Source organism: Psammomys obesus, unplaced genomic scaffold (genome assembly GCF_907164565.1).
Source record: "Psammomys obesus unplaced genomic scaffold, mPsaObe1.curated_primary_1811, whole genome shotgun sequence".
Lineage (NCBI taxonomy): Eukaryota > Metazoa > Chordata > Mammalia > Rodentia > Muridae > Psammomys > Psammomys obesus.
The window spans coordinates 15,733,864-15,754,077 of record NW_026585626.1 but is presented as its reverse complement, the minus strand read 5'-3'; the positions used below and the strand labels follow the sequence as shown (position 1 = coordinate 15,754,077).

At 43.5% G+C, this 20,214-nt stretch overlaps 1 protein-coding gene across 6 annotated transcripts in view; it reads right to left on the bottom strand.

Annotated features, from left to right (window-relative positions):
- The window catches only part of Ascc1 (activating signal cointegrator 1 complex subunit 1), a 92,137-nt gene that overhangs the window by 344 nt on the left and 71,579 nt on the right, over positions 1-20,214 (bottom strand). For 3 of the 6 annotated variants that reach the window (XM_055614450.1, XM_055614475.1, XM_055614456.1), the window contains one exon: positions 1,536-1,657. The exons of 1 other annotated variant lie outside the window; for it this stretch is intronic. In XM_055614450.1, the coding sequence (XP_055470425.1) occupies positions 1,541-1,657 (117 nt within the window). In that variant the 3' untranslated portion in view covers positions 1,536-1,540. Of the gene's footprint in view, positions 1-1,496; positions 1,658-20,214 lie in introns of all 6 variants that reach the window. 2 more of the 6 variants (XM_055614457.1, XM_055614459.1) reach the window with 2 other exon arrangements.

Here is a 20,214-nt window from a genome sequence, read left to right as displayed (position 1 = left end):
CAATTTTGTTGCTTGTTTTAATATTTATTTTTATTTTATGTGTTATGGGTATTTTGCCTGCCATCTATGTCTGGGCACTATTTACATGCCTAGTGTCTGTACAGTGTCAGATCCCCTAGAACTGGAGTTACAGATGGTTGTGAGTCTCCACATGGAATCTAACCCATGTGTTCTGGAAGAACAGCTAGTGCTCTTAACCATTGGTCCAGGTCTCCAGTCCCTTGGGGTTCTTTTGTTTTTGGGGTGAGGGCTTGGTCTTAGATAGTCCAGGCTGGCCTTGAACTCTCTATGTAGCCAAGGATGACCTTGAACTTCTGTTCCTCCTGCCTCTACCTCCTGAGTGCTGGGACTACAGGCATGGGCCACCATACACTATGATACATGGTGCTAGGGATCTAACCCGCAGTTTTGTGCAAGCTATTCAAATTCTACCAACTGAGATACATCCTCAGTACCCCCCACTCCAAAATATTTTTAAGGGCTAAGTTTAGAATGAAAATAAATAGATTAAGCAACATAAATTTAATTATGACTGCTAAAGATAAGACTCTGGCCAGTGAGGGAGATGAAAACAGGGTATGGAAGGGACATCTGCACATCCAGGTCGGGACCAGCTCTATTCACAGTAGTTAAGATGTGGAAACAACCCAAAGGTCAGTTGTGGATGAATGGGTAAAGAAAATGTGGTTTGCATACAATGGGATATTATTCATCCTTAAGAAGGCAGGACTGTCAAATGATACAGCATGGTCAACTTTGAGGACATTATGCTAGGACAAATACTGTGCTTCTGCCTACATGAGGTACTCAGCTGTCACAATCATGAACAGAAAGTTAAACAATTGCCAGGGGCTGTCAGAAGTGAGGGGTAAGAGAAGTGCTTAACGGCAAAGTTACAAGTTTTAGGAAGTGAAAAGCTGTATGTGTGAATGGGTTGTGCTAACAGCAGCACAATGTTACACATGCATTTAATAACACCAGACCTCACAGTTAAAATGGTTAGTATAGTAAATTTCACATTATTTGTGTTTCTTCCTAACACACAAAATAGAACAAGCCAAAATGATGGGCTCAAGCTCCCCTTACATCTTAGCAGATACTGTGAACTGTGGGTGACCATCAAAGGGAATGTGGAGTTGGGGATTTAGGGGGACCACCCAGGACAATAAGCATCTAGCCTAAAATTGCTAAGATGAAAACCATGACCAAAATCAACTTGGGCAAGAAAGACTTGGCTTACTGGCTTGTTCCTCGTGGCTGGCTCACCCTGTTTTCCTATATATCCCTGTTTTCTTACACCTCCTAGGACTACCTGCCCAGGACACTGCTTGCAGTGGGCTGGGCCTTCCAACAGGTTTGCCTATAGGCCAATCTTATAGAGGCATTTTCACCACTGAGGTTCCCTCTTCCCACATAATTATACATAATTATATCAAGTTGACAAGAAGCTAACCAGCACATCGCCCAAATTCCCACACCCAAATCCTCTTCCTCACCACCTTAGGAAGGCATTCCATTTCTATTACATTCAATACCCATTTCAGGAGAAGTCAACTTGTCCGCAGGAGGCATAGTTTCCAAAGCTGTCCACTGAGAACCTCTGGGAGATGTGAATGGAATTGAGCTTCAGGGAACCAAAGTAAAAGTTCTCAAACTTCTGCAAAGGAAGCAATCAAAGAGAGCTAGAGATGGAATGTTCGATATCCTGTATGCCTACACTGCACTACAACAATCCCCCCACCCCAGCTTCTCTCCTCAGTGCTTATTCTGAATAATAATCCCAGAGAGGAGGGAGGGAGAGGAGTGAGAAAGGACAGCCGGTTCTTCTCATTAATCCTAAAGTCTCCCAGAGAAAATGCACTAGACAGTAGAGCTACAAGTCATAGCAAAGATGCATGTGCTGAGCAGACGTAACAAGAGTGTGCAATAAATACTCTGGGGCTACATTAGACTCTCAGGGCTTGGAAATGCCTTTGACTTCTAGTTATACCAAGTAAGACCCCTTAGTATCAGATCTCCTTAGGGCAACACAAAAGTCCACAGGGCACATCCCTCTACCTTGTTAACAGCTCTTACTAGGAGCACTGACAGCGTATGCAGGGTAAGAAGCTCAGAGCCACACATGATAGGGACAACCCAGTAAAGGGAAACTTCAATACTCAAGTGTGCAATGCCACAGAGGAACATTGAATACTTATGAAAGCCTTTCAGTTAGATACTCAGGCCAGTATCCTCTAGGAAATGTTCCAAACTGCACTCTTCTATGCTGAGTGCTTTCAAGAGCATCAGTGGAAGGGAAGGACCTGACCTTGTGAACATACATTCAGAAGGCAGAATCTGAAATGACACTGGAATTCATCCCAAAGAACTAGGGCTGCCAAAAAAAGTAGTCTATGGCCATACAGCCCTGAACACACCCAATCTAATCTCAGAAGCTAGGCAAGGTCAGACCTGGAAGAACTGGGATGAGAGGAGTCTAACCTTCCAGGAAGCAAGAACTGCTCTGTTTACAGTCAGAAAGACCCCAAGAAATCCTTCCTTTTTTTTTCCTTCTCGGCCCTAGGGTTGAACTGAGGGTTTCTGCTCTACCTCCAACCAGCCTTTCAATACAAGTTCCAAACAACCCTGAACACAATCTATGAGTGCAACTGTCTCTCCACTTAACACCCATAAACTCCAGGCACTGCCACCTTTCTTCTTCCTGCAATTAGCGGCCTAGAAAAATGTCTGAGGTTCATTAAAAGCTAACTTTACAAAGTCTAATCAATATTTATTCTTCAACATGACATCAATTTGACCCCCAAAGGATCTACATGGAGGCTGTGAGCTGCACTGCATAGTCTTTTTGAAAGGAGAGCAGTTCTCTCCCGCCCTGATTTACACAATTAACTCTGTGTCCTGGCTCAGGCACCCTGTGCAAACCATACCCACTCTTCTTGTTAAAAAAACAAAAAACAAACAAACAAACAAAAAACCTTAGGCTGAAATAGTTATCTGTTAATCCCTTTGCTGAACATTATTTTGAAGTGAAAAGCACATAAATAAGACTGACATATTTATAGCTTTGCAAACTGAAGCCTTCTAGATATAGAAAATACATAATACCCAAGAGGCAAAAGGAGGGACAAAGAAAACAGTGTGTGCTGGGGGGGGGGGTGTCCTAGAGTCTTGTACCTCATCTCTGTGTTTATGGTCCCAAGTAAAGGAGACATAACAGCGAGGAGCTAAAGTGACCTGCCTACGACCCCCAGAGACACAATCTGCCCGAGAGAAACCTCACAGCATTCAGGTTGATAAATAAAAGCAGTGCACGTAGTAATAATGAAATTAGCTAGATGTGATGTCAATGGGGTACTCAAGAATATTAGGAGGAGAAGAAACACACATTTTTAAATTCTCTGAGGCCAGTGCAGGCTGTGAAGACAATGGGTACATTAACACCACTCACTGCACCAACCCATATGGAATAAAAGATCACAATGAGCAGTGATCCAGTAAGACAGACAAGCAAATTGTAAACTGTTTTCGAGAATCAGGAGTTTCTAATGATGTTTCTAAAATCTCTCAATTCTCTATGATTTGCATTTACTTTACCTTTCTAACTTTCTGCCTTCTCTCGTGCCTTTTGATAACAATATCCCATCAAATGGATTTTGCATACAGAAGTGTTTAGCCCAGGCTAACCTTCTTTATAGCCTTTCCTACCTCAGTGTTCCTGTTCTCTCTGAATGTTTGGGAAAACTTTGGGACAGATGATCTTGCAATGATTTTTCAGTTATTTTATTCCTTAGTCACTGTTATATTTTTAGTATGAAGCCTTGCTGTTAGTGACATCAATCATTTTCTAGTGATTCATCAGAATATAAACCTTGTGGAAGGAGGAACTGAATCCCACTATATTCTGTAATAGTGTCTAGAAGTTTACATGGGACCAGTATGTATCTGATGGGCAAAATGACAACAAAAACTCATGCTATAGATCTCTCCCTGTCTCTATAAGTGCACAAAGGGAAAAAAACATAACATGTTGGTGTGCAGGCTAAAACTAAACTATAAATTAGCATAAAGAAATCCCTGATGAGGACTTTTAACAAAAACTGTATTACCTCTAATTAAGCTGGGAGTGGGAAGCATATCTTAGTTCTAACTGGCTGTCAAGAAAGAACCTCATCAGTAATGGAAACTTAGAGACTATGTCATAGTCTCTTGTCTACAGGGACTGGATCTGCTCTAGGCTCAGCTCCTGATGTGGAGTTTCACTTAGCACTGATGATGGACATTCCGTGCCCATGTGCACAGTGTGGCTCTGTCTCTGGAAGCAGACAGGAGGAAGAAGTGTGGAAGCTGTGGCTGTGGTCTTACCCAAAGACCCTGCTTACTTTCCCCCAGATCTGAACATGCTTCTGTGTGCATGTAGGTATGCAGTCTCTACCTCAGTGAAAATGTTTACCTGGATGAACACCTGGAATCCCAGCACTCAGGAGTCTCAGGCTGGAGGATTGAAAATTTGAGGCTAGCCTAGGCTAGATGAAATCCTGTCTCAACAATACAAAACAAATACAAACAAACAAACAAAACTCTACAGCAAATGTTAAGTGTGTGGTGAGAGTACAGACTGTTATTTCTGAATCTAAAACACAGAACCCCCAAATCATGTTTGAATGACATTCCCCAGCTCGTGGTTGCAGCCTAGCTTAGAGTTCTGGCTACTCTCTGCTTTCTGGTCTGTAATGTGAAGAAGCTCAAGCTCACATTCCCATGTCTATGTATACATGCCTATACCAAAATAGTGACTGTAACTCTGAAACAGCAGCCAACAAAAAACCTTTCCAACTGTATGGTGATCCTGCCACATATTTTGGCTACAACAAAAGTAACTACTCTGTGCTTCAGAAATGCAGTGGGACCTGAAGAAATGCTGGGCACTAAGGAATGGGTGCCAGCAAAGCCACCTGGAGGAGAGCAAAACTGAGCTGGACCTTAGGGCATGTACAAGACAAGGTATAGTGCTCTGAGGCAGGAATGAGCATGGTGAGCAGGGCCAGGCAGTTAAGATGTTAGAAGGGGTCCTGAAAGTTACAATGAGACCTAAGGAGGGAGAGATACACCACAGAGGCCCCTGAGGTTAGGTTCACAAATTAGACCTTAGGCTAGCCAGAGGGAACCACTAAGGGCTCTGAGCAGGCTGCTGAAATGGGAAGCAGCAGAGAACATTCTGGGTGCAGAGAAGACATGGGAACCAGGGCGAGCAGGCACAGGAGGGTGTCAGCGCACTTCTCAGAGGGAGCCACTTTGTCTGGCCTCCTCAGGCACCTGCACACTGCAATACCCTACAAGGACATATTCTACACAGCTGTCTGTAACTATTTCTCCAGCTATAATGTCTCAGGCCCTTCTCCAGTCTATGATTTCCCTGACAGGCTGTCATCATGCATTAGACATGTGCTCTGGAGCATGGTTAAACACATGGAAGCATGTTATCACAAAGAGCTTTATAATCAGCCATATTAGGGAAATGAATCCTTTGTTATGAATTACAAGTTTGCCCTTGTAATTTGTTTGTAAAAAGTTATCACTTTTTTCTTTTGACTTTATGACGGTGCTCACATATCAATTTAAAATTTCATGAGCTGACATTTATAACAAGAGATTTTTAAAACAGTGTCCTGACACCAATACAATTATATGCTGAAAGATAAAGTTGAAGCATAAACTGCGTTAGTGGTGACAACAATACCAATGAAGATTGCAAAAGTCAACATTTACTGAGCAGCACCGTGACTGGACAATGTGTCCTCACAACCCTACAAGCAGGAGCTACATTGAACCCTTGTCTTACTGCTCAGTGTGAGGTTGGAAAAACTGTGATAACTTAGCCAGTGGGGTTCAGGATAGGCTATCCCACAAATGGCACTCTAGCATTTAAGGAAAGATGGGCGCAGGATGATTTCTCTTCCTCCCATAGCCCTTTTCCCCTGAAGTAGGTCCTAAGACACTCCCGGGAGAGACTCACCTCCCATATCAGAAACAAAAACCTTCTTTGTGAAGATAGGACACACCTTGTCCTGAGTGAATGTGTTCACATAGGCATGGCCATGTCTAGGACCCCATCCATACCATAGCCTCATCTCAGAAGGATGGCAAAGCCTTCCTGGGGAAGCCAAGATTCCAAGGTGCTGAGGCCCCATCTAAGAACGCAGTCCACCCGACCACAGCTTTCTGTTTGTGTGTTCACTTTCTGTCTTTATTTTATTTTTTCATTTTTTGAGACAGAGTCTCTCTGTGCAGCCCTGACTGTCCGGAACGCACTTTGTAGTCCAGGCTGGCCTTCAACTCAAAGATCCACCTGCCTCCTGAATGCTGGGACTAAAGGTGTGCACCCACTGCCTGTCTTTTTTGCATTCCCTCCCTGCCCTCAGTCAGGTCCACTTCCCATGGATCCACGTAAAAACACAGTCACATCGTATCACCAGGGAAAAAGAGATGAACAGTCCTCACTATGTCCACATAGATTTTTTTTTTCATGTTCTGAGGGCAGCAAGGGGACCGACTGCCTGTAGAACTTCATGTGCACTTGGCTGCACACAGACTGGTCTTCTCCTTCACTCCTCTCCTTCTCCTGGTCCTGAGGAACATTGTGCCAGCCACTATTGGTATTCAGCCCTCTGGGCATGCAAGCTCCTCTCTAAATTTCATATTTCCTGTGACTCCCATGATGGGTGCACATAACAGACCTGAGCTCTGTCTCCCTAACAACCCAGCTACCATTAAATTTAAAGATTAAACTCTTGAGAGAGGGAAAATTCGTTTTGCTCTCCACTGAGTCCTCCCTGTTCACTGTCATCCCATCATATTATTTTATACTCCAATTGTATCTCTACTTGACCTTCTACTCTTTATCATGTTTAAGAAGAAAAACAGCAAAGTGTACTTCATTCTGGAGGCTCCTGTATTATATACAACTTAAGCGAATGTGTATACTTTCCCCTTATTAATCTGCCTTTTGTTGGTGGGGCCTGACTTTTCACCCTACCCTAGCCCTGTACTGCTTATCTGACCTAATCTTGTGTATCCTTGAAGACAGAACACCCCCAGTCCAGAGGCTGCCCTGCAGTGGGCTGCCAACTGGATGGAGCTCAAGATGGTAAGCACCTCTAATATTAGATGTCACCTGCATGCTGAATAAGGAAAGATATATAAGGAAAGACAGCTCCAAGGAAAGATATATATTCGCTTTATTTTTTAAAGATTTATTTATTTGTTTGTTTGTTTATTCATTCAGCATTCTGCCTGCATGTATACCTGCAAGCCAGAAGAGGGCACCAGATCTCATAGATGGTTATGAGCTACCATGTAGTTGCTGGGAATTGAACTCAGGACCACTGGAAGAACAGCCAGGTGCTCTTAACCTCTGAGCCACTTCTCCAGCCCTCCTTTGTATCTGTAACCTTCTAGTCCCTAATTTGTAAACTGATCCTCCAATTTTCCCATTCTTGGCCAAGAATCTGCTTCCTCACTGCAGAATGAGGTGAGGTACTCCTATTATTGGTTCTTCAGTTCCCAGAGGAAGAGTTCCAGTTTGGGACTAGGACCTAGCGAGAGGGAAGAAATCTATCTTTTCCTGTCATGTAATGTAGAAAACTGAGACTCTCCTCAGGAAGCCTCTCTAGAATTTGAGCCCTTTAATCCCTCACTGTGGGCAGCTCCCCTTAAACAGAGGTCTCAGGAAGGCCTAGCCAAACTGTCAAAAGCTTGCAGTAATCTCTTTCCCTGAACCTGGTTTATGGGCCAGCTGACTGATGTTCAGCTGAAAAATTTTTAATTACATTTTGGATGAAAATAAATACAAATCAACTAAATTGCTCCATTGGATTAGTTACCTAAATGAAAAGGAGAGACAGAAGAAAATGGCTTAACTACAAGTTCAAAAGCAGCAGAAAAAAACTCAGTTGCTCTTTTGAACTTAAGGCAATTCATGAAGAACAGGAAGAGAAACTATTCTGTTGTTTAGAAAATAGTAGCTCTGATGGGAAATTTAAATACAAAAGAATCTAGTCAAAGAATTTCAGTCATATTGGGTTTTTTTCTCTTCCTGTTTTATAACAATGCCCCTGGGGATTCTGAAGCCTCAGCGATTCTCTCCCACAGCACTCCCCTGACACACACACAGCTCTGCAGCTGTGGGAGCTGCTGTCTTAAAAACTTTCTGTAAAGAGCCAGTCATGATGGTGCCTTTAATCCCAGCACTTAGGGAGGCAGAGGCAGACCTATTTTTCTGAGTTCAAGGCCAGCCTTGTCTACAAACCAAATCCAGGACAACCAAGGCTACACAGAGAAACCCTGTCTCGAAAAAAACAAAAAACAACCAAACAAACAAACAAAAAACCCAAAATTTACTGTAAAGGGATAAGGAACAGCAAGCAAAACGACTGACTATTTGGCAAGAACTGAAAATGAAATTTAAGACTGCCAGTGTTTGTGTCCTACCTGGCCAACAATAAGGACAAACCTGGGTAATCTAAGAGAACACTCTAGAACCACAGTCAGTGCGGCATTTAAAAACTGTGATGTGGACACTGCTATCCTGCACTGTGCACTCCAAGAATCAGCAAAAATTAAATTCTTGCAGGAAACATGGCACATGTCTTCAATCCCAACACTTCAGAGGCAGAAGTAGGTGAATGTCTATGAGTTTGAAGCCAGCCTGGTCTACACAGGAGCTACAGGACAGCCAAGACTACATAGTGAAACCCTGTCTAAAAACTTCAAAAAAAGAAAAATTCGTTGATGTGTGTTGAGGTGCAGGTGTGTATAAAGGCTAGAAGACAATCTCAACTGTTGTTCCTCAGATATCATGTGGGAGGAACAGAATTGAGAATTAAGAGCCACTGGGATGAAACAGTTTAAGGTTGATATCAAGGGTTTATGCCCAGTGTGGTGGCACACACCTTTAATCCCAGCATTTGGGAGGCAGAGACAGGTGGATCTCTGTGAGCTCAAGATCATTCTGATCTACATACTGAGTTCCAGGACAGCCAGGCCTACATAGAGAGACAATGTCTCAAAAAAGAAAACTGAATCCCCCACCCAGCATCACGACACACTTTTGCAATCCCAGCACTGGGGACGGGGCATGTACAAGACGGCCAAGTTGAAATGAGCTTGGGCTACAGATAGCCCTGTAGAAAATAATTACAAGCATCCTGCTGCCCCATGCTCACATGGTCTGTGGAACCACTATTTTTAGTCTGTACATGTTTGTTTCCTCGGGAGAGCACAGAGGGAATTATTGATTTCTAGTAACATAGTGGTATACACTGAAAGAAAACAAACGCCAAGATTGAAGGGCTAACTGTGGCATTTCATCTTGGACCTTCAACTCCTTTATCCCACTGATGACAAAACCATCAAATACCAGAAAGAGTTACAAATGGGAAGAGCCTGGAAATCTTGGAGTGGAGGAAAACTGAGAGGAGCCTCTCACATCTGTAACCTCAAGGTACAAATGAAAGGAAGGCCAGTCCCCAGTGCAGAACAATCCTGCCAGGCTTCCTGCCCCTTCTTCAGTCTCAGACAAAGCAGTGTTCATAGTCCTCAAAGACCCCTCTTTTGAAAAAAAGTTTATTTATGGGAAAGTGAGCTGGCTTAGCTGGTAGCAGCACTTGCTGTTTAAAGCCTGACCACCTGAATTCAATCCCAGAACCTATAAAAGGGTAGGAGAGAATTGACCCCCCAAGGGAGTCTGACCTATACACACAAACACACACACACACACACACACACACACACTTCACTCATAAATTTAAAAAAAAATTAACTTATTAGTATTGCATGTAGGTGTGTGCTGGAGTGGAAGCATGCATGTGCCAGAGCCATGTGAGACTCAGAGGATAACTCTCCCCTATTGTGGGTTTCAGGGGCTGAACTCAGGCCACCAGGCTTTTATGGCAAGTGCTTTTACTGGCTGGCCCAAAGATTACTGTTTTAAGAAAATGTGCTTCTGTGCTGGATGGGTTTTGTGACTTTGATTGAAGTAAGAGAAAATTCAGTTTTAAAATTCACAATGGAAATTTTAAGTATGTGATGGGATTAGTGGTTGAATAGCTCACCTAGAAAGCGTGACACTCTATGTTCACTCCCCAGCACCAAGGAAGAAAGGGATGGAGGAATGGAAGGATAGAAGGAGGGAAGGACTGAAGGAAGGAAGGAGTGAGGAGGGAGGGAGGGAGAAAAAGGGAGAGAGGAAGGGCAAGTGGGAGGACGGGAGAACAGGAGGACAGGCAGCGGGCAGGCAGGCAACACCCATCATTTAAGTCCCACATAACTTTATGAGTCCTTCTTGGTACCCATAACTTAAACTAACCCTCTAATGTATTCGGTACAACTAGAGATGGGCTAAATGGTCGGACTGATGAGAGGGTTAAAGTTGTGCTGGTCTCTCTCCCTAAGGAAGGGTGCTTTCTCTTGTTTTTTCATGTGATTAGACTTGTAAGCCTACAGGGAAGGGGGTATGCTAAGGAAGTTTCCCCAGTGTTTGTCTTTCTTACTGTTTTACCAACTTCCACTTTAACACAATTATCTTGTTTACAGATAAAAGTAACAGTAATGGTACTATCTGATACTTAATCACAGCACTTAGCCACCTACCTCCCCGAATGCACAGGAGGGCAGGTAACAGGATAACTGAAGACAGTGTGATAAGTACTTTGAGTGCCTTGGGAAGGCACTCCCAGCACAAAGCTTTGCTGTAGTTAAATAACACCTTTCATCTAGGGATGTAAAAGTATCTTACAAATCCCAGCTCATTAACCAATAACCCTTCCAAAAACTGTGCTGAGAACCACAGCTACACATATTCTCACTTAAAAGATAAGAAACAGAGACAGGCTAAGACCACTAACACCAAGATAAATTTAAGAGCGCCTAGTACCAGGCTTCATATACTGACAACAGAAGGTTGTGACTATGATGCAGTGATGCTATGATGCTCTTGAGTAGAATAACAAATCTATAGCCAAGGACGCCAACTGGGGACGAAATTCCAGCCTTAGGCTATATGCATATGCTCACAGCCAAGTGTTCACATTTTTCAGGGCGGTTAAGCTTGACTATGAAATGCCCCACAATACTGAGTTCTGAGTTGGTACCATTTTGGGAGGTCCTTGAAATATCAAGGATATGGGGTTATAACAAGAAAAAGTGGGTTACTGGAATCATGTCTCTGAAGATTATTCATGGTCCCTGGCCTCTTGCTTCACTCTGGTTCCTGTCCAGCATTTGGTGGACAACCTCAGGGATGCTCCTTTGCTGCCATAATGTTCTTGCCCATGGCTCAGAGTCAACAAAGCCAAGAACTGCATGCTGAAACTCTGAACTCTGAACCGATGATGATGATGATGATGATGATGATGATGATGATGATGATGATGATAAAATTCCTCCCACAAGTTGTTCCTGTCAGGTACTGGATTGCAGTGATGATCAAAAAAGAAAAAAAAAAAAAAAACCCAACACAGAAAATTGACATTGGAGAAATGGAAGCCCATTGCTCAGATTCACACTGTGGTTTGGAAGCTTCTGGAACTGTTTGGGGTGGGGTGGAATTTGGAAGTGTTTAGAGAAGTTTTTAGAATGTTTAGAAGTTTTTAGAGAAGTGTTTAAAATGCTAGAAGCCTGGTATAATGGCTGATTCTGCTAAGAGGTTAGAAAAACAGACCAGCAAAAAAATAAGCAGTCAGGTCCAGATTCATGGGTCTTCAGATGAGAAGACCTGCAATGGGAACTAGACAGAAGCCATTTGTGATGGATTCTGGAAAGAACCAAAGCCCATGCTTTTTACATGTCCTACAATTTTGTCAGAGGCTGAGTTTAAAAGTGACAGACTGACAAATCTAGCAGGCATTTCAAGACATTTCTGCATCTAGGCATGGTTGCTAGGTACTTCTAACCGAGTTTATTGTCAGAATCTGACGCAAAAAGAAGGGCCCAAAAACAAACAAACAAACAAAAAAATTGCAGTTTGACCAAGAAAGTCAGTCTACAGAAGTTTCTGGTAAGAAGATGAGCATGATAGCTCATACTTGTAAGCCAAATACTTCGGAGGCTGAGGCAGGAAGATTTCCACTGAGTTTGAGGCTCGCCTGGGTTACACAGTGAAGTTCAAGCCAGCTTGGGCTACACAGCAACACCCCTGCTTGGCCCAACTGCCCCTCTTCCCCTCCACAGAAACACTGGGGTGAGGAAAACACTGTTTCTAGAGAATAAGGAAAAAGCCATATGGGCATCTTAGAACTGAGCAATTCCTACCCATCATGTGAGTGTAAATTTATCTACTTGTTTAAAACACCTTTCCTAGGTGGTGGCACACACCCGTAATAACAGCACTTGGGAGGCAGAGGCAGGCGGATCTCTGTGAGTTTGAGACCAGCATGGTCTGCATAGTGAGTTCCAGAACAGTCCCTGCCTCAAAAACAGACAAATTAATTAAATTTAATTAATTAAAAAAAAAACTTGAGAAGACAGAGTGGCCAAGCCAGCCTGATAGAACGGAGCCACTTACCAAGTTGTTTAACCAGGAATCAACTACCCATGCTTAACTACCCTCAACCGGAGGCCAGGGGGTCATGATCCAAAGGGTCCACCTATTGCTCAAAAGGGTAGCTGACTCTGGAGCCCATCTCGTGGTGTTGGTCTTACAGGCACACAGAATCCAATGACTGCAGAGTTAGAGGCTCCTGCCAGGATTTCAAAGGTCTGAGAGGCTGAGCAATGTGTGGCAGGGACATAATCCCTGCAGGCAGCCCTTAAGAGGGCCATGTATGAAGCTGAGAAGATACAACCTAGGCTTCAGTGGAGACCCTGGGGTATTGGAGATGGTAGCAATATGAAATGTCTGGTAAAGAAAGCCCCCTGTGGGGCCAGCCCAAGAGAAAAGCCATGTTGGTTGCAAATGGCAAGACCATCATAAGAGAAGGGCTATATACATGCCTGTTTATATATAAGGAATTCATCATGTGTTGCAGGCCTGGTGGCCACACCTAGAAGGTGTCTCTTGCCTTCTCGCCCTCTCCCCTTTCTCTGTCGGGGTTCCTCCTCTCTCTCCCCCAATCATGTCCTGCTCTCCCTTCTCTCTCTCTCTTCATCTCCATCTAATAAACCTCTTTCATATAAAATCTGTTGTGTGCCTCCTCATTGTCATTATTTAATTTGTCCCCAAGAGTCACACCACATGCTTCAGGTATCAGACATGGAACTACAGGATTTGGCTTTTGCCTACTATGCTTTTTCTTCCTTTGGTTGCCTCTTTGCTGTTTTATTCCTCCCTGTGGGATGGGAAGTTTGGATTTGAGTCTCTGAATTTGAACTTGCTGGAACTGTTAATTTTTGTAAACTCTTAGACGCTTGTTTCCCAGTTAGGGATACTCTGTGGAAGGTTCTAGAAACTTTAGGAGGCGGGGACTAACTGGAGGAAGTAGGTCATGGGGGCATGCCTTTGAAGGTTAACATGCTCCCCAGTCCTTCCCTCCCTCTTTGCTTCCTGTCCACAAGAGATTAAGAACTTCCTCTACCACATGGTCTCCTGATGATGTTCGGCCCAAGCACACAGACCCAAGCAGCCATGGCCCAAATGCTCTGAGTCTTCCTCCTTGAAAGCTGTTTATGGCCAACATTCTCATAACAAGACGAAAGCTAGCACACCTGGGCCAAGAGTGAGAATCAAATGGTATAAGAAGCTACAGTCACACCCTTGGGAGATCCTAATTAAAAATAACCTGTAAAGGTGGTAAATTTCTGAATCATTCTTCACAAAAAGGCCTACAGATACAGGATCAAATGTTATGCAGTAAGGATAGGGATGTAGCTCAATTGGCAAAGTGCTCACCTAGCATGGGTTCAAACCCCAATATTGCATAAGCCCAGCATGGTGATGTAAGCCTGAAAACCCATCGTTTGAGATGTAGAGGCAGGTAAAGCAGAAGTTAAAATCATCCTCGGCAACACAGAAAATTTTGAGGCTAGCCTGGGATCTTGTCTCAAGAAAAAAGAGCAAAAAGAAACATCTTTAACACCAGGACAGGTGAAATAGCTCAGTAGTCAAGGGAGTTTGCACACCAAACCTGATGACCTAAGTTCAAGCCCTGGGATCCACATTGATGGAAGGAGAGAACAGAATCAAGACAAATTGTCCTCTTACCTCCACACACACAGGCCACAGACACACTTCCAACAAATAGTGCCACAGCTGGAGGATCAAGGCTTTAACATATAGGAGGAGTCTGCAGGACATTCCAGAGCCAAACTAGAGCCCACTCTGACAGCAATCTCCGAAAGATCATTACAGAAATAAACGAAAAACTCCACTTTCCGTAAAAGGAGAAAAACAGAAGGTTTACTAGGAATCTTTACAGCCACAATCTGGTCACATGGAGGTGCAATACTTCTAAAGACTGGAACAGCAACATCTACTTCAGAATAAAAGGTATTGTTGTTGGCAAGGATTTGCCATCTTTGAATCATCTTCAAATTCAGCACTAACTCTGGGCAGGCAGGCTACTTTTCATCTGAAACCTCAGACTTCAGTGATCATGGTGTGAGAGTCAATAACAATAGCTAATAATAGCCAATAAAAAGAGGACATGATGTTCTCACAGAAAGCCTGGCACCTCAGAGCCAAGGAGCAAGGCCAAGGACAGAGTGTGGGAGAGAAGCAAATCCTATCAGCAGCAGCATCCATAAGCAAAGTGCAAAAGGCTGTGTACACAGCAGGCGACAGATATGACTTCTCACCCTGTCAACATGCCACTCAAACAATACCAAAGTGCTTCATGCCACCAGAAGGAACTAGAGTCCCCATCTCTACTGACAGGGATGGCTTTTTTTGTAAAAAGAGAAGAGAGACTTCCCTCATTCTGCTCCCCAACCACCTGCAGGTCTCTGCTGGAGCATGTGAGAGGTCTATTTATAGCCTGGCCTAACCTAGGGAGGTGACAAACAACAAGGAAATGGAGGCTATAAAACCTTTTGCAAGTAATCACTTAGGATTGCGCTTTTGGACGGCTGGCCTGCACCTCACTGCTGATGCAAGTATTATCAAGTTTAAGACTGCTGGTAAGGCCAAAAGACCTATTAGAGAGTGAATTAAAACTGATATATACAAATACGATGCCAGGCAGTTCTGCTGAGCACCTCAATATGCAAAATGCAAAGGGACTTCCCCTTCCTGCAAAGGCTTTCCATTTTGAAAAGTAGCAAGAAAAACACGGAGCAGGGGGTGGGGGATAAGGCCGTGGAGACAGGAGGTTGTGCTGACAGGGCTAGAAAGCTTGTGCTTGACCTTCCTGTAGGCGCACATGGTGCCATTCGAGAGCTGGCATCTGAGAAAGCCTGATGGCAGCTCAATCTGTTGCCAAGTTTCTTCCCCAGAAATCCTGCCTCCAGGCATGGCTATTACTGCTTTACTGTCTGGCAGCTGCTGGCTAAGAGACTTCTTTGCCCCTAAGCCTGGAATGGCAGCCTGGAGGGCTGCTCTCTCAGAGCTGACCCAGTGATGTTTCTGCAGACAGCTGCCCTGGAAAGAACAAGTGCTCACTAAGCTTTGTTACCACATTCATTTTCTATTTCCTATCTGGTCACCTTCCCGCAGACAGTACTCATAACAGTACACAAGAGGAAAGAGAAGGCTCACAGAAAGAAAGTGCAGGTCGGCAGAAACATCTCACAGGAGATGGCAGCCTAACTGACTCTCGGCTTGGGGCTTTAGGGAGGTTGGGCATCCAAACCCTGACTACTGGCTATGTCAAAGTAACAAATGGAGAAAAAGGATGTAAGAGAGGGGGGAAGAAGCCCATCTTTCCACTCCAACTTCTCCAACATGGGGATGGCATCTAAAAGTTAAAAAACAAATCAGATACCTTCAGGCAACAGAATGTCTACATATGAACAAACAATAGCTGTCCAAATAATAGCTGGGCTAGGAACAGCTCCCTGCAAGCTAAAAGGCAGACTGCCACATGCTATCAACTACGTTATTTTCACCTCATTAGACAAGACTGAATCCTCAGCCGCAGCCACAGGGCACATGCCTTCAATAGCATCACCAGTGCTTTATACATTGTTACATACACTTATGTCTCCATGGTCCAGCTCAGAGAACCATCTTCCCTCTGTGAAGGTGTGTGTGGCTAGATGTCAAGTAAGCAAAAGGCTTTTTGGAAGAAAGAACATTATCATGCTCAAGGATGCCTTGTGAGTTTAAAGTCATGACAATCTAAAAACAGAGTAATTGGAATTTTGCTGGATTTCTAACTAGAAACTTTCTCCCTAGCTTTTAATTTTTGACAATAATACTCAGCCTTGATTCTAAAATGATTTCATGGCTGGAATTTTGTCCTTTTTAAAGCTATCACACCTTCATAGTACTGCTGACTTGTTTATTTTTATGCCAATTCTCTAACATTTATATAATAATCAGATCCCAATGCCACAAGGGTACCTACCCATCATGCTTTCCTTCAGTCAGGAGTGTGTGTGTGTGTGTGTGTGTGTGTGTGTGTGTGTGTGTGTGTGTGTCGTGGGTATGTGTGCTATGTGCTCTTGGGCTTGCTGTGTGTCTTAGTCAGGTTTCCACTCCTTCAACAAAACACCATGACCAAAAAGCAAGTTGGAAAGGAAAGGGTTTATTCGGCTTATACTTCCAGATCATGGTCCATCACTGGGGGAAGTCAGGGAAGGAACTCAAACAAAGCTGGAACCTGGAGGCAGGAGCTGATGCAGAGGGCATAGAGGGGTGCTGCTTACTGGTTTGCTTCCCCTGGCTTGTTCAACCTGCCTTCTTGTAAAACCCAGGGCCACCAGCCCTGGGATGGCACCACTCGAAATGAGCTGGGCCCTCCCCCATTCATCATTAATGCTTTACAGATGGATCTCATGGAGGCACTTCCTCAATGGAGGCTCCTTTCTCTGTGTCAGGTTGACACAAAACCAGCCAGTGCACAAGACATGGCCATCTGGATTCCAGAGGTCAATGCTGGATGTCTTCTTCATCACTCTCTGCTTCATGTTTTAAGACAGAATCTCACTGAACCTGGGACCCACCGTTCTGGCTATGCTGTCTGGCCAGAAAGTTTGAGGGATCCATCTGTCTTTTCACCCCAGCACTATAATCACAGGCACATATTGTCATGTCCTGGTTTTATGTGGGGAAGTGAACTTGAGGTCCTCATACTTACACAGTGTGATGGGTTGAATGAAAAATGTCCCCTAAAGGCTCATGTATTTGAACACTTGATCAATCCCAGTTGGTGGCAATGTTCATAGAGGTGATGGAACCCTTAGGATATTTGGAACCTTGGTGTAGGAAGCATATCAGTAGGGGTGGGCTTAGAGAGTTAACAGCCTTCCCCACTTCCAGCTTGCTGACTCGTTTCTGTGTGCAGGTGAAGTGTGCCCTGCCAGCTTCCTGCATGCGCTCCCTGCCATTATAGACACCAAGCCTCTGGAACTGCAATCAGAATAAACATTCTTCCTCAAGTTGCTTTTGGACATGATGTTTTATCACAGCAACAGAAAGTAACTAATAACCCCAGCCAGCACTTTATCCAACTAATAGACCATCTCCTCAGTCTCAAGCCTGGTGCTGAAACAGTAATCTACTTCAAAGAGGATGTGTCCCCTCACCATCTCTGGGTCAAGATTTATATTCTACTACTGTTTTTTTTTCACATTTAATTAAAACCACACAACTAATAATATTCAGTCATAATAATAAATGAAATTCTTATCCATTCCACACAATGGGATAACGCCAAAAATACACTCAGTGAAACAAACCACACAAAAAGACAAACCTTTTCCATACATTCCACTTACATGAGATACCTAGAATGGTCAGAACCATACAGACAGGAAGAATTCAGGTACCTGTGTAGTGGGAACAGTTTCAACTTCTGGAAACAGACAGTGGTAGCTTTCACAATCACATGAATGTACATGAATGTATATAATACCAGTTAGGTACATGCTGTTTATATTTCACAACAACAAACGACAATGGAAACTACAATGGCTCAGTGGGTAGTGTTGTTTAAGCATGAGGACCTGAGTTTGGATCCCTAGAGCTTACATAAAAATGCCAGGTGCAATGGTACACACCTGTAGTCCCCATGTTAGAGACCTGGAGACAGGAGGAACCCTGAGGCTCACTGCCAGCCAGCCTACTAGTAAATGGTGAGCTCTAAGTTTAATAAAAGACCTATCTCAAAAGTTAAGCTCACTTTCTACTCTTGCAATGGACCCAATTTTGGTTCCCAGCACCACATGGTTGAACACAACCATTTTAAACTCCAGTTCCAGGGGATCTGATGCACTCTTCTGGCCTCCATGGGCATCAGTCACTCACATGTTTCACATACATATATTCAAACAAATGCTAAGACACATAATTTTTTTTTTTTTTTTTTTTTAGAGACAGGGATTCTCTGTGTGTAGCCTTGGCTGTCCTGGACTTGCTTTGTAGACCAGGCTGGCCTTGAACTCAGAGATCTACCTGCCTCTGCCTCCCAAGAGCTGGAATTACAGGTGTGCACCACCATACCTGGCTAAATAAAAAGAAGTTTTAAATATTTTTGAAAAATAAATGAAGTGAAGCGGCCATCAAGTAAGATACTCAACATGAAATTTGACCTCCACATGCACACAGAACCCACACGTGAGCATGTACACACTCATGTACACACACACACACACACACACACACACACACAAGAATCTAAAAAGAACCAAAACTTGACTCAATGAATAACACACACAAAAAAATGAACAGACCCCTAGATATAAATGCAGATAAATATTTCCTATAATAAGAACAGGGCCCATTCAGAATTCATAGGAATGAGCTCAGGACCGAATATTCATTCCCCTTCCTCAAATGCACCAAATAGGCATCTTGCTTAGTGCTGTATGCTTAGAAGATATTCAGCAAATGTTCCCACATAATTCATTCTGAGGAGGGCCAGCAGGGAGTCCAGGAACAGCAATGCCAATATCTTGGGATTTTCTGCACTTGCTACCTTTTCCAGACTGTGGCCTATGTCTTGCTACTGTGTTGGCTAGACCCTATAAAACCTTGTCATCATCCCTCCTGGGCCAAGAAAACATGGAAGTATTCCAATGCCACTGCAAAGAGAAGTCACCAGTGATTGTAACTGGAAAAAAGCCAAGAGAGAAAAGGCACCACATGAAAAAAAAAAAAAAAAAAAAAAAACAGGCACAGAATGGCCACAGAGGATATCTTTCCAGAAGAGATGCAGTCATCCATCAAAATCCAGCAGCCATTTGAGTTTAGTTTCATTTCAACAATGTCTTCACTGACAGCTGCATCTTCGGGCACCCTCATTAGTATCTTCACTTTCCAGGCAACAGAACACATAAATCTAGGGAAATGTGGCGTGTGTGTAACGATGTCTGGGTCTGGATCCTCCTCCTTCAAACAGCACACAGTAAGAAACCAAGCTGTAGCCCTCGGGCTGCTTTAAGGATTCTCGCTCAAGCACCTGTCAGGAGCCTGAAGACTGGTGACACAAGTACTCTCCTCACACTGGGGAAACAGCAGCACTCCTAATCATCCCACAGTCTCCTCTTTCTAGTCATCTTGAATGGAGATGGAGGGTGGCAAGATGGCCCAGTGAGCAAAGACACTTGCTGCCATGCCTGATGACCACACAGTAAAGCGACAAGACATCTCATCACAATCTCCTTCCTAAACTTCACATCTTTCGGCTGTTTCTGCTGATTATAAACTCGGCAGACACTTGTAATTCCAGCACTCAAAAGGGAAGAAGATGGGTTCAGCTGCCAGCACCTCAGTACTCCCAAAACAAACATAATCACGCTTACTAGAAGAGAACCAAGTAAATAGAAATTCAACAGTATTGATTCACTGAATGTTGTTTACTAGGTATTTGTTAATTCAGTATTGTATTTTGAGGCTTTGTTAAATATTCACACAAATAACACTGATGAGGCATAAGCAGGAGAATCATAAAACAAGTTCAAGGTCAGCAGACTACAAGGTAAGATTCTGTTAAAAAAAAAAAAAAAGGTGATATATGTATTCATAAAGCAAAGTTGTGGCCAGACCTACACAGAGAAACCAGACTTGAAAAACCAAAAAGAAAAAGAAAGAAAGAAAGAAAGAAAGAAAGAAAGAAAGAAAGA